The 15502-nt window shown below is 41.4% G+C and overlaps 1 protein-coding gene across 1 annotated transcript in view; it reads right to left on the bottom strand.

Annotated features, from left to right (window-relative positions):
• CCDC144A (coiled-coil domain containing 144A) overlaps positions 1 to 15502 on the bottom strand; it is a 75962-nt gene that overhangs the window by 26482 nt on the left and 33978 nt on the right. The window contains exons 11-13 of the mRNA XM_055255895.2: positions 14586 to 14769; positions 13902 to 14030; positions 10954 to 11907 (exon numbers count right to left, since the gene is read on the bottom strand). Of these exons, the coding sequence (XP_055111870.1) occupies positions 10954 to 11907; positions 13902 to 14030; positions 14586 to 14769 (1267 nt within the window). The remainder of the gene's footprint in view (positions 1 to 10953; positions 11908 to 13901; positions 14031 to 14585; positions 14770 to 15502) is intronic.

The following is a 15502-nucleotide window of genomic DNA, read 5'->3' as shown; positions in this document are numbered from 1 at the left end:
GACAAAGAATTTAAATAGACATTTCTAAAAAGAAGACATACGAATGTCCACAAATGTATGGAAAAGTACTCAACAACACTAACAGAAAAATGAAAACAAAATCCCAAATGAGGTATCATCTCACCACAGAATGGCTACTATCAAAAAAACCAAAAAACAAAAAAACCAAAAGGAAAAAATCCTCGTGAGGTTGGGGAGAAAAAGAAAACTCTTATGCACTCATGGAGGGAATGTAAACTAGTATAGCCACGGAAGTTTCTTAAAAAGCTAAAAATAGAAGTGTCATATGATCCAACAATCCCACTACTAAGTATTTATCCAAAAGAAAGAAAATCAGTATATCAAAGGGATACCAGTATTCCCATGTTTATTGCAGCACTATTCACAACAACCAAGATACAGAATCAACCTAAATGTTCATCAACAGATGAATGTGGTTGATGAGTAAAGAAAATGTGGTATATGTACACAGTGGAATACTATTCAGCCATAAAAAAAGAATAAAATGTCATTTACAGCATGGATGAGGACATTAAGTGACACTAAGTGAAATAACTCAAGCACAGAAAAATAACTACTGTATGTTTTCACTCATGTGGCAGCTAAAATTTTAAAAAAAGTTCATGGAAGTAGAGAGTAGAATTGTGGGTATTAGAGGCTGAGAAAGGTAAAGGGGGGGGTGGGAGATGGGGAGAGGCTGGTTAATGGATACAAAATTACAGCTACATAGGAGGAATGAATTCTAGCATTCTGTTGCATTGTAGGGTGAATATGGTTAACTAATTTTTTTTTTTTTTTGAGACGGAGTCTCGCTCTGTCACCCAGGCTTGGCATGCAGTGGTGCAATCTCAGCTCACTGCAATCTCCGCCTCCGGGGTTCAAGCCATTCTCCTGCCTCAGCCTCCCAAACAGCTGGGATTACAGGTGTGTGCCACTACACCTGGCTTGGTTAGCTAATATTTAAAAAGCTAGAGGAGAGGATTTTGAAAGTTCACAACACAAAGAAATGGTAAATGTTTGAGGTGATAGAATATATTAATTAGCCTGATTTCACCATTATACGTTGTTTACACATATCAAAATATCACTGTGTATACCATAAATAAGTACCATAAATAGGTCCACAAAAAAATCAAAGGAAGCCAGGTGTGGTGTCACATTCCTGTGGTCTCAGCTACTTAGGAGGCAGAGGAAGGAAGAATTCTTGAGCCATGGAGGTCAAGGCTGGCCTGGGTAACATAGTAAGACACCATGTCTAAAAAAGAAATACATCAAAAAATAAAAGCAAAATCATTCATCCTATATATAGACTATGGGTGAAACTTAGTGACTTGCTTCTAAATAAACAGAAAGTGTTGAAAGTGATAACCATGTGGCTTCCAACATTAGGCTAGAAGAGGCTCTCTACTGCAGACTGCTCACCCTTGGACCCCAGCCCCCCATGTTGTGAGGAAGCTTAGGCCACAAAGAGAGCCTAGGAGTTCCAATGTAGATATTTGGGCAACCTGCCCTAACTAAAGTTCCAACCAATAGCCACCATCAGCAACAGACATCTTAGTGAACAAACCTTCAGATGATTCCAGTCCCTCAGCCTTTGATTTATCCCAAGTGAAGCAGAAGGGAGCAGAGGCAAGCTGTCCTGGCCAAGGTTTTCCCAAGCCACAGATTGGTGAACTAAACGAATGTTGTTCTTAGCCACTCAACTTTGGGTAATTTGTTAGGAAAAAATAACCAGAAAAATAAATTTAAACAAGGAGACAATAAGAAATAGAAAAACATACCCAGTAGAAATTAGTCTCCTTTAAAGTAAGATCTAAAAAATGTTGAGGTTAATTTATTAATGACAAACAACTCTAATGGGAAGCAGCAGACAACCAGGAGAAGGATGTAAGAACTACTGCAGAGGAAGTTTAGAAAAAGTTCCTTTCGATTACAAATTCTGATGACTAAGCCAGTGAGGCTTTTAGAATTTGTCCCCCAAGTTATGAAATAAGGAAGATGAAGAAGGAAGGAGATATATAATTTGAAGTATAAAGTTGAAAAAACTAGAAATATTTGATTAATAACCAAAAATCAGACATTGTACCTGATTTCAATGAACTGAAATTCTAAAAGTGATAAGCAGCTTTGGATATTATTAATCAATCTAGGATTCAATCTTCATTTCCATTTCCTCAATGAGAAAATTAAAAAAAAATTATGGAATCAGTTTTAACAATCCTTTACTACTTTACCAGAAGTAAAACAAATGTAGTGTCCTTTGAGTGTTAAGCTATTAAATGCAATTTCCCCTTTACCTTACTTCAAGCTCATTTGTATGGAGAAGGGAAGAGCATCTCATCTTTATGTTGTATCAAAATGCTTCTCCATATCACACAAATTGGCTCTGAAATTTTGAAATTCATACAACTAATTCAACTATTTGTTTCTGATAAATGCCTGGACATGACCTGATTTCCAGTTGCTGCACTCCTGGAAGTTGTTCTTTGAATGGGTTGAAGTATTTATTCAATGAATTATGTATTGAACTATAAAAGCATAGCTATGCATCTCTATTTAAGCAAAAGGAGGTAAATGCAGGGAACTCTGGTTTCTGAGAATGTAGTATCTGTGCCAAGAAGAGGATTCAGCTCCGGGAGTGTACAAGAGAACCAGGTGCTGGGTCAAAAGAGTATCTAACTGTAAACTGCAACATGATGAATTAGCTCAATTTCCAATGAGGAAAGATGACAGCCTAGACTTTATCTTGCCCTTCATAGATAGTTAAAATCTACACATGACTCTATGACTTATAATGAGTTAATAAAAACATAATGCAGTAAATAGTAGACGGAGTCAGCATATCCTGTGACCAAGATTTGATGGAAATGGGATAAAGAGAGAGGCACTGGGTGAGAGACAAACGGTATGACTGGAGAAAAAAAGTTAGTGGGATCTGTCTTCATAAGCCTGACTCTCATCATGTCATAGAGTCAGCAAGGCATAAGCTGGCCATATACTCCTTCAAGAAGCAAAAAGTGAAATTAAAGACATTCTACTAATTGAATTTCTATTCTTACATAAGACAACTGGTAATAAGCAACAGGACTGAAAACGAATTTTCCTAAAATGTGATTTGCTACTGGCATCAGGATAGACATAGCTCAATATATTAGAATTGAGAATTCAAAAACAAACCCACACTTTTATGGTCAACTGATTTTCAACAAGGGTGTAAAAAAAACTAAATGAGAAATGAATAGATTTTTCAACAAATGGTTCTGGGAAAACTGTATATCCACATGCAAAAGAATAAAGGTGGACTTCACCAAATGTCGTATCTAAAAGTAACAAAATAGAACCGCTAAATGTAAGAACTAAAACTATAAAATTCCTAGAAGAAAACACAGCCATAAATCTTTGTGACTGCAAAACAAACAAAAAAATTAACTGGACTTCATAAAAATGTGAAACTTCTGTGCTTGAACACAGACCATCAAGAAAGTGAAAAGGAGGCTGGGCATGGCGGCTTACACCTATAATCCCAACACTTGGGAGGCCGAGGTGGGTGGATTGCTTGAGCTCAGGAGTTCAAAACCAGCCTGGACAACATAGTGAGACCTTCTCTCTACAATTTAAAATTATATAAATTTTAAAAACATAATAAATCGCCCCACCGGTGCGGCCGCCGGTGCTGGGCGAGGTCGGAGAAAGTCCATGGGAGCTGGAGCGCCGGGAAGCCGAGCACTTCCTGCCGCGGGCAGCACGCCGCAGCTGCCCAGGCCGGACCGGGCCGGGCGCCCGCAGTGGCCAGGGATCCTTTCGCAGTGGTCACACCCAGGGCTCGATGGTGCTGGCCCTGGCCTGGCGGGAAGGCGGCCGCTGCGGCAGAGGAGCCACCCCGGAGATCTCATGCTGGGAGCAGTGGGAGCTGGGCTGCTACAGGCTGCGAGAACAGGCTCTGTTCTTTACTACCGGCTGCTGTTAGGCATGAGGCTGCGTTATTCATGAAACACCAATGACGATCTTGGTGCTGGGCGGTTCTTCCAGGCCTGCACTCCTCTTGGCCTCTGCCTCCGGAGTCCTGCTTTCCTGGTTTGTGGGCAGTGTGGTCGCCCAGGCCTGAGGGATGGAACCGGGAACCAAGGTGTTGTCCTTTCCGGGATGTTGAGTTCCCAAGGTTCCACCCTGTGCCCCTTCCTCTGAGGTCTGTGCCTCTGACCTGTGTCCCTGGAACGCACAGGGCACCGAGTGCCCAGTGGCCCCGGCCACCGTCAGTGGGGCAGAGCCCATGTTCCTTCCTTAGCCAGCCCTGTCCTGGCCACCTCCACACACTGTCCCCAGGCTGCCTCTCTGCATCTCGCAGCCCCTTGGGGTCACTCCATCCCCTTTGCAGGGTCACGCAATGGGTTCCGAGATCCAGTTGGGCTGTGGCCGGTGGGATGAGGGTCCGAGTCCACGGGAGGGCAGCAGGTGGCACCCCTTACTCCAGGATACACCAGCATGTTTCTCCGGAGAACCAAGGCCTTCTACAGACCCCAGTGTAATGAACACATTTGGGAACTTGACTATGGGGCCCCCTGACTCTGCTGCTCCTCCGGCCCAGTCCACCTTCACCTTGGTAGCACATGTCCCTGCCTCAGTGGCCCAGGCTGACGAGCCTCCCATTGTGGTTCTAAGGACAAGGTAGGCCGCCTTCCACTTCAGGGTGACATTTCTGGCCTGGGCTGAGGAAACCTGGGGCTGCGCTTCCAGGCCTGGCTCGAAGGAAAAGCAAAGCCCCGTGGTGTGAGGCCGTGGAGCGTCCTCCAAGGCAGGGGAGAAGTAGCGCTAGCCGGTCTGGACGCTGGATCTGAGCCGCCGTCTGATGCGTGTGGGCAGGTGCGGGAGTTTGTGAGGTCTGATTGGGTCTGGTCTGACTAGGGGCTGATGAGGGGGGCTTGGGAACCTGTGTAGAGCTGGCTCACTGGGACCTCTCACCCCATCTCCGGTCAGGCTCCCCGGCGGTGAGTGTCTGCAGACCCAGCTCCCTGGGTCCTGGACCTTTCCCGAAGTGCCCTCTCCCCAGCATTTTGTTCCTTTCCTGGCACCCTCTCTGGGCACGCCCTTGGTCCTCCCAGAGGTGAGCAGTCGGGCCTTGGGTTGGGGAGCTTGGCCAGCGTTTCTCTACTCTTGTCTCCCCACTGGGCCCCAGTTCAGAGCTGTGTGTGGCCCCCACGCCGGCCTCCCTGAGGCGCCCCCTAATCCCCAGGTGGATCTCGTTTCCCTTTCAGCCTGTCCAGAGTCACCGAGATGTCACTGGAAGGTTGTTTGGGCCTTGGCTCTGGGGGCCGGGGAGCAGGGTTACCCAGGCCAGGGGCTGCTGCTCCATGCCTGCCCCCGCCTCTCTCGCAGGGCAGGGATCCTGGCGACCTCTGTTATTTTTTTTAGCAAATCCTTGCTCTCACTAGCCCTGGCTCTTGGTGAGATGAGATCATTTGTAAAATATGCTTCCTGGCTGGCTGGGGCTCCCTTACTGTGTCACCTGCAGCTGCCCATTTGCTGGGAGCCCCAGCTCCCTCAGCTGTGGCCTTCCTGCGTTTGCTGTTTACAGTTTGGGTTTTGGAAGCACACACCCTTGTATAGGGTCTCAGCAGGGAGCAGTGGGCGGGCGTGAAGGCATCTGTCTGGAAGTATTAGATGCTTATAATTCGGGGACATGAACTCCGGGACCAGCACTCACCCCTGTCCACACAGGGGATCAGCCTGGGAGCCAGTCTGGGTAGGGGAGGGCATTTGGGACCCTGACCCAGGGCTCCTGGGGCCCCACCACATCCCCAGTGTCTGCTTGCTGGGCCTGGGTCCTCACTGGAGCACTTGGCAGCCAGAACCCTGGGCTCAGGTCTCCTGGGAGAACGCCCAGCCCTTTCCGCCTTCATGCCGGCTGGGGCTGGCTTGGGGGCTGTTGGGCCAGTGAAGCTGCTGAATCCCATGTGAGGCTCATTACCCTTTAAGAGGAGGCCACCATGGAGTCTCCAGGGAGAACGAGAGGCAGGCTTTTCTCCACACGTTGTTTGCAGGGACCCACGGAGAGGAGAGGCTGGCTCCAGGTCTCTCTAAAGGAATCTCCCCTCCCCCAGTGGGGGGCCCTGGCATCCAGGAGGGCACAGGGCCATGGACGGCCGCGAGCTACTGGGCCCGCCCAGCTCCTGCCCCTGTGCCTGGGAAGCAGGCAGGGCTGGGGGCGGGGAACAAAGGGGCCTGAAAGTGCCCATATACAGTCACTGGGGTGAACAGCAAGCCATGCTGCAGGGATGTCTCCCAAGCCCAGGGCTAGCTGGCCCCAGCCCAGCCACCGGGGCCCCGAGGGCAGCCTGGCCCTGGGCTGGGGGTGGCCTCCCTGGTAGTCTGTGAAGGAGTGGAGCATCAACCTCAGCAAAGTCATGCCTCAAGAAATCCTTGTTGACTGAAAATAAAAACCCCCCCAGCCCTCCATAGTCAGGCTTGAGTACATTTCAGGAGCTGATGCTGGAAGCTGGAGGCTGGAATCCGGGCTGTGCTGTTGGCCAGAGCTGCCTGGGGTCCCTCATGGAGGGCGTTGGGAGCTGGGTGCCTGCTGAGAGGAGACTTGCTAGCAACGCAGCCCCCACCCCACAAAATGCTAGTGCCCCCTTCATTACAGTGACACTTTAGATGCTCCCTCTCCACCCCTACTGTCCTGGGGCCTCCTCCAGTGGGCTGGTGTTTTCTGGAGGAGTTACCTCCTCACTCCTGGGCACTGCCTGGAGTCAGGGGGCAGCTGGGGGCCTTCCTTGGTTCTTCTGGGGCGGTCTTTGAGGGAGTCAGTGTTGGCCCTGCCTTTGGATTGGAGCAGAAGGAAGTTGTCCCACATCTTTCTCCTCCCAGGGACCCCTGAGGCATCCCCTCTGGCCAGGGCCCCCACCCAGTCCCTGGGCATCTGCCCTGGGGGCTGTGCCTGTCTCCCTTCTACCACCCAGTTGGTGTCTGTGCCAAGAAAGGGGAAGTACCATCTTTGCTGAATTCTTGACTTTTGTGCTGTTAAAAAATCAGCTTTAACAGAGTTTTGCTCATTTAATTTCATTTCCATTGCACAGCTAAGCGCCTTTGTTAAATTTTGTATATTGATACTTTTTGTTGTTGTCAGCAGTTTTCTCTGTTTTTTTTTGGGGGGGGGGGGATATAAAGTCATTAGGGTGAGAGAAGATTAAGAAGATACATTACAGGCCGGGCGCGGTGGCTCACGCTTGTAATCCCAGCACTGTGGGAGGCCGAGGCGGGCAGATCACGAGGTCAGGAGATCGAGACCACGGTGAAACCCCGTCTCTACTAAAAATACAAAAAAAATTAGCCAGGTGTGGTGGCGGGCGCCTGTAGTCCCAGCTACTCGGAGAGGCTGAGGCAGGAGAATGGCGTGAACCCAGGAGGCGGAGCTTGCAGTGAGCCGAGATTGCGTCACTGCACTCCAGCCCGGGCGACAGAGCGAGACTCCGTCTCAAAAAAAAAGAAGATACATTACAATTAAAATGTTAATAAAATCTGCATCACACAACTTTTGAAACCCTTTAGGCATTAATCTTGCCTGTGTCATGTCCATTAACTTTGGCTATTCTTATTCCACACTGACCCCTGCTGAGAGATTTGTGCTATAATTGGATTTTTTTTAATAAAAAAGGAAAAAAAATAATAAATCATAAAAAAGAAAATAAAAAGGAAAGCCATTGAAAATATTTGGAAACATATCTGATAAGGGACTTACACCTAGGGTATATAAAGAACTCTTAAAATTCAGAAATTTAGGACAACCCAATTTTAATGTGGGCAAAGGATTTGAATAGACATTTCTCCAAAGAAAATATACAAATGGCTCATAAGCACATAAAAAGAGGCTTAAAGTCATTCATCATTAGGGAAATGTGAATCAAAACCACAATGAGGTACCACTTCATACCTCTAGGTTGGAATCCTTTTTCAATCAAAAATATGAAAAATGTTGACAAGGATGTGGAGAAATTAGAACCCTCATACAATGCTGATGGGAATGTAAAATGGTGCAACCACTTTGGAAAGCAGACTGGCAGCTCCTCAAAAGGTTAAGCATAGAGTTACCATATGACCCAGAAATTCAACTCATATGTATACACCCAAGAGAAAGGAATACATATACAAACACAAAAACTTGTACATAAAAGTTCACAGCAGCCTGATTAATAACAGCCAAAACATGGAAGCAACCCAAAGGTCCATCAACTGATGAATGGCTAAATAAATGAGTGGTATGTCCATACAGTAGAAAATTACTCAGCAATAAGATGAAATTAAATACTGATACATGTTACAACACAATGAACCTTAAAAATGTTATGCTAAGTAGAAGAATCCAGTCACAAAAGACCACCACATATTGTGTGATCCAATTGATGTGTGTCTAGAATGGGCTAATCTATGGAAACAAAATAGATTGCTGATTCTTTTCAGGGTCATGAAAATGTCCTACAATTGATGATGGTGATGGTTACGCAACTCTGTGAATATACTAAGAGACCATGAATTGTACACGTTCAACAGGTAAACTGTATGGTATGAGAATTATCTCTCAGTAAACTTGTTTTTAAAAATTCAGTGGTAGAATCTAGATATATCTCTTAATTCTCTACTTTGGATGTACATACTATACATGATTTGTAAAAAAGCACAATATATTTAAAATGAAAGGAAAATGAAGAAAGTACCTAACATTTCAAGTAGTTTGTAAATTAAAACATTTGCATTTTGGAAAACAGTAGTATGGCCTTTCTGTACAAGTTATCCTAAAATTCATGAAATAAATATACACAGATTCCGTACCCATTCACAAAAGTAAAGATAAGAAATAAGACAATTTTCTGGAACATTCTATTAAACATTATCCTATAATTTAATCTGGCTTGCCTCACCATGGCAATAGAGAAATCACTAAAAAAATACTACTTCACAGGAAAAAAAAAGCCTCTCAACTTCTGTGAGGCATACTGAACAATTCCCAATTTTCCTAAGGATCTTTGGAAATGATCCTTATTTTTAAAATGTACGTACTTATGAGGAGAAAAGGACAGAATGAAAGCCAGAGGTTAAGAAACAAGTGTATTATAAAGATAATTAAATTGTAATAAAATGAATTATAATAAAAATACAAAAAAAAAGCTATCCACTGCAATTAGTATCCTAAAACATCTGACATTATTTCACCACCTATAGATTAACTGTTGACATGTTATGTTTCATACATACTTCACTTCTGATTTGACCCAATTTCTTCTTTGAATCCTGTGTCTCATCTAAATTAATGTGACAACGTGAGGTAGCCTCTGATGTAGGTTGTTGTTTTAGGAGATCGGTCCATTCTTGTTGGAATTGTCTCATAACTACCTGTGAAGGTATTTTTTGTTACTGATTTATAAATCACCTTATTATTAAATTATGCTAGTAAGATTTAACTTTAACATATATACTTTGAAAAATATCAACACATATATGATTCGCCTTCTTTTCCTCATGTGCATACATTCTTGTTTATTATTGAATTTAGTTAAGGACAAAGAAGGTGTTATCTTCCTGCCAAATCAGTTTTCTGTTAACTTAGGCAATAGATTCAGCCCACTACTCACTCTTCCCTGAAACATCTGCAATGCTTAACAACCTACTGAAGTCTCAAAAAGAAATTGGTATGTGGGTGGGGCTGCGGGTGGTACCTCCCACACTGTAAAATGTTTTCCGTTTTTTATTAGAAGCTCAAATCAACCTCAGAGTTCCTTGCATATTCAATTGCCTGCTCAGATCCTTCTAAAAGATTCCTATCTCAGAATACAAGTAAAATTCCAATGGCCTTTGAGGCCCTAGGTAACCTGGCCTCTACCTCCCTCCTGACCTCAGCTCCTACAGCTGTCTCACCTATTCAGTCCATTCCTGCTATATGTGAATCCTGCCACCTCTGATTAGTTTGAAAATGGGGCTCAATGCCAAACAAATCACAGATAGCCACAATTACCTTTGTATCGGTCAAAGTTATATCCGAATGATAGGCAGTGAGCCTTGAAATGAAAATTATGAGCAAATTCTTTGTAAAAACATTCAAAGTAAATTATAAACACCAGTGGTAAGATTAAATGTAACATGGCTTTGCTGAAATTCACATCTGTCCCAAATTATGATTTAATAAAAAGAAAATGCCTTTAGGCCGGGCACAGTGGCTCACGCCTGTAATCCCAGCACTTTGGAAGGCCAAGGCGGGCGGATCACCTGAGGTCAGGAGTTCGAGACCAGCCTTGCCAACATGGCGAAACTCCGTCTCTACTAAAAATACAAAACTTACAGAGCAAGACTCCATTTCAAAAAAAAAAAAAAAAGTAAATGCCTTTAAAGAATTGAGAGGTCATAACAAGTAATTTGAGACTGAAATCGTCTCAGATTTAAGTCAAATTGATATGAATAAAAATAAAATTATACCAACTTAAATACATTACAAAACTACTGAAGGAAAAGTATTATGAAATACAGCAGTATACTTCAGTTCACCTGGGAAATCTGGAATTAACGGTCAAAGCAACCCTCCTCACTGAATCTTAATTTCAAAATACTCATGTCAGGTATGAGCATTTCTGTTTACCTGCTTCATCATGGTATTAAAACATGGCCACATAAAGGCATTGCAATGATCATTTCAGCAGCATAAGACTACATTATGAGTATTAGTCTGTACCTATTAACACTGTAACTGAACTTAAAATTTCATAGGTGACACAATTTCTTTACGCAAAGTAAAGCATCTTTCAGGTTTAACTTCTTTTTCACTGGTACATTTCTAGGCTGATACAGCAAATACATTTATGATCTATATATTTTATATTCAACTAGATATAACATTTAGCCATAACCAAATATTACTTTACATTTTCTTTCAGGAAGGTTGAAAAATATTTTATCTTTCTTAATACTTACTTTTCTTCCTGCTTTCTCTTTCTCACATTGATCCATTCTTTCTTTTAAATGATTATATTCATCCATCAGCTCCTTGTTCTTCTCTTGTAGTGAAAGAATCTGCTTTTCACTCTCAGCTCGAAGATTTTTGGCAGCAGAATGAAACTGGTCTTGGATAGTACTGATTGCCTTTTCTTGACTGTTAGCTTTCTTGTGAGCATCATCCAGTTGCTGTCGAAGCAACGTATTTTCACTTTGTAGTTGAGACAATCTCTCCTCTACAGATTCCTGCTTGGCAATGTATTTCTTCAGTTTGCTTTGTTCAATTTGGTACATTTGTTCAATTTCTTTCTTCTGACACTGTGTTTGGCTGAGGTCTCTTTGCACACGTTCCAAAATCAAACTCTGTCTTCCAAGAGCATCTCTTTTGTTATGGAGCTGAATTTGCAGGCTGTTGATTTTACTTTCAGCATTAGAAAGTTTTTCAGAAAGAATCTCATTCTTAGCTTGTAGGCCAGACATATCAACCTTCATTTTGTCACGTAAACGAATCCACTCTTGTATTGTTCTCTGGAAATCAAGTTTTAGGTCTCTTGCTGTCTGACTTTGATCACAGTCACCTAGAGCAGCAGCCAGTCTACAACGGTATGATTCCATTTCTATTTCCAGTCTTTCTTGGTTCTGTTTCCCATCCTCCAGTTCAGAATTGGGTATTTTGTTCTCAGCTGTCAGATTGTTCCACTGTCCACTGTACTGGAGTATTGTTTCTGTTAATGTTTTCTCACTTAGTTTTGTAATTTTTTGAAGGTTATCATTCTTTTCTTTCACAACCTCAATGTCCTCAAAATACTTCTTTTCCTTTTGCTTGTTCTGATTTTTTATTGTATCTATTTCCAGTCTCAGCAAGGCAATTTCTTCCTGCAACATGCAATTTTCATGAAAGAGATCCTTTTCTTTCTGATGCCTATGAGAAATCTAAGAAAGGAAACATTCAGTAGCACTCAATAAAATGACATATTATGATTTTCTCTGAAATTAAAGAATAACCTATATATGTATACAATGAAAAGATTGCCATAAGTGGATATCCAACTGGAAAAAAATATTCTATCGAAACTTCAAACCTCGTAGAGCATAAATTCCCAAAACTTCATAAGTTTATTTGAAGACAATGAATCCATGAATGTAAAATATAAATAACTAGAGAATTTTTAAGCATCTCAGAATTGGAAAAGACTGTCTCCAAATTACAACAAACCCAAAGGCATTAAAGATTAATAAATTTGACTACATTAAAAAATTGGCTTTACACTCTGACATCTAACCTATACACCACCCTATAGTAAAAGCTGTAGCTTTGCATATATCCAGACAGAGGAAATGTTCCAACGTTCTTTTTTTCCTGAGAATATTCTATAGCTATTTATTTTTCTAACATTTTTCTCATCAGTTATATAAGAATTACATTTATTCATAAATGCTAAATCTAAGCATTACATTAGGCTTTTTTTTTTTTTTTCGAGATAGGGTCTCCACTCCATCACTCAGGTTAGAGGGCAGTGGCGCAATCAAGCCTCCCGGGCTCCGGTGATTCGCCCACTTCAGCCTCCTGGGTAGCTGAACTAGAGGCACACGCCCCCACACGCAGCTAAATTTGTCTGTACTTTTTGTAGAGATGGGGTTTCGCCATGCTGCCCAGGTCGGTCTGGAACTCCTGGGCTCAAGTGATCCACCCACCTCAGCCTCTCAAAGTGCTGGGATTACAGGCGTGAGCCACTTCACCTGGCCTTGTACCAAGCACGTGTACATATATCACTGAACTCATTTATATCACAATTCTGAAAGGAGAGGTCAAAAAATATGCAAGTTGCAGGATTTTCCCTAGGTCCCCTTCCTTTACTTCTAGTGCTCTTCCACCAAACCACGATTACTTCTGTGTTGTAAATATATAAATATAAAAGAGGCTTATTTCAAAACACCAGTGGTAAAAAAGAAGTTACAGAGCTTTTCTTAGAAAATCATGAGATTATCTGTTATTACAATAACTTATGTTTCCTCTTTATAATGTCTGAAACAGAAATAAGCATGAAACGGGGAAATACACTGAACTATTTTTCTTTTTTTTTTTTTTTTTGAGACGAGTCTCGCACTGTCGCCCAGGCTGGAGGGCAGTGGCCCAATTTCGGCTGACTGCAAGCTCCGCCACCCGGGTTCACACCATTCTCCTGCCTCAGCCTCCCGAGTAGCTGGGACTACAGGTGCCCGCCACCACGCCTGGCTAATTTTTTTTGTATTTTTAGTAAAGACGGGGTTTCACCATGTTAGCCAGGATGGTCTTGATCTCCTGACCTCGTGATCTACCCGCCTCAGTCTCCCAAACACTGAACTATTTTTCTAAGAACAAAACACTTACCAATAAATTATCACCAAGTTTATATTATGGCATATCATTGTTTTCAAAGCTCTTTGCACTGAAATGAGATGCTACTTGGAGCAAACTGTTACTCTCCTCAAAAGTAAGGGAAACGGCATCTGAAGTATGGCCTCTGAACTGGCTATACATTTCATCCTTACTACCAGTGGAAATAATAATCTAACCTCTCCATTAATATATTAGGAAGATGAAATAATGTCTGAAAACTAGAACATCTGTTGTTAGTAGCAAGGATTTTGAGATTGTGGAAAGATCATTAATTCTATGAAAAATAACAAATGTTTCTCCTTTGGATAAGGCCACTGTGAATGTCACTACTTGACTCTTGCAAACAAATGGAGTTGAATTAAGAACATGACTTTATTCAATGAGCCAAAAATACCAGAACCACTATCACCACCCCCAAATGTGTGTGTGTGTGTGTGTGTGTGTGTGTGAGTTCAAAAATCCATTGTACTTTCCAAGTTGCACAGAGTTGTTTTTTAAAAATATATTCACATACAAAAACATATTTGAAAATGACTAAAGAAAATACCTCAGAATTAATTTTCTTTTGAGCCATTTCTAGTTCCTTTTGTTTACTCGTCAGAATCTGATATTGTAATATTCTGGCATTCTGTTCTTCAGAAAGTTGCTTCTGGGCATCGTTTCTCTCCTGCACAACCTAGAGATAACACGGAGGTTTTGGTCTAATAGCACTGAAAAAGAAAATCTAAAAGGTTAAGAGCAGAGCCTCTCTTATAAAACGGTTAAAAGGAAGTAGCCTGTTAAAACACAAGAACTTTTATCCCTCAAGAATCACTCAAATCTTAATTGCATACATGACAGCTAAATCTGTCAAAGAGGAAAAACAGTTCTTAAATATGGGAAGATACAGCATTGTGAAATAAAATTTCTTTCAAAACATTTAACTAGTGTCCTTATAGTTTCAAAGCTATTTAGCCTGTATTTTAACATAAAAAAAAGTGTAAATGAACAGCTATGTTAGTGATTAAACTCAACTTATCCTCCATTCTAAAAACACAGACTAAGCATCTATTAGGTGCCAAGGTTTACAGTAAATAATTTTATCTATAAATGTCATAGTTCATTCTTAAGAGGAAATAACAGTTTTGGTTTGTTTTAAACCTAAATGATGTACGTGAAGCCAAAAAATTATAAGTAATACTGATGAAACATAAAGTTAGAAAAATGAAGTTTACACCAAAGATTAATTTACCAGATCCAAGTTATTTCTTACTGTCCTCAATTTCTTAACAAGTCTGCTCGGATTCCATTTAAGTTGTTGCTGTGTTTCAACCACTTTCCCACACTCCTCTTCTTTTATTCTTGACTGTTCACTATCTTTATTATACAACATATCGGCATTTCTTTTCTCCTCTTTTTCTTGTTTTAAGGCAAGTCTGCAGTTAAACATGGATTACATTAAAATGTCTTTTGTTAAAAAATAAAAAAGTTTATTTTGTGATCTGGCTCTTCCCATGTGGGTTTATTATCCTCATAAAAACTCCTATGCTCTTGTTTCCTTTCTAGTTCTCATGTTTTTAATTTCTCACTTTGATCTCTTCCAAGGGACATATATATTTGAGAGGTAGTGAGGAAAGAAATATTCCATTAACTGGTAAGTTTCTGTTACTAGTAACCCTGGTAAATATTATGGAAAAGCATATTTGAAATTTTTCAGTGAAGTTACAAGTTGAAAACTACTTCTTTTTCACATTATGCAAGTTGAAAATTAATTAGAACAGATCATTTAGAGTTAGCTAATTTAAAATAAGTTACTGTTTACAAACAAGTTTAGAAATTCACTAGAAATGCGTTTTCATCTTCATGAAATAGTGTATGTGTAGTCATAAAAATGATTTACAGTGTAAGATAACACCTTCAGATGTCATTCACACAACATGTATCTGCAGATTACTATAATCCAAGACTAGCCTAAGCTGTCTATAACTGTTACCCCATCCTTTTTATGTTTCTCTTTTTGGTAACACTTTCAACTTATCTTCTTGATTCTCAAGTATTTTATGACCAATTTTTTAAAATCCCTTTTTGGAACAAGACAGGATCTAATATTTAATTTAAAAGTAAAAGATAATATGTGTTTCAACAATGAATTTGGAATTAATTTTATCT

This window comes from Symphalangus syndactylus, chromosome 20 (assembly GCF_028878055.3).
Source record: "Symphalangus syndactylus isolate Jambi chromosome 20, NHGRI_mSymSyn1-v2.1_pri, whole genome shotgun sequence".
Lineage (NCBI taxonomy): Eukaryota > Metazoa > Chordata > Mammalia > Primates > Hylobatidae > Symphalangus > Symphalangus syndactylus.
This window is presented reverse-complemented; position numbering and strand designations above follow the sequence as displayed.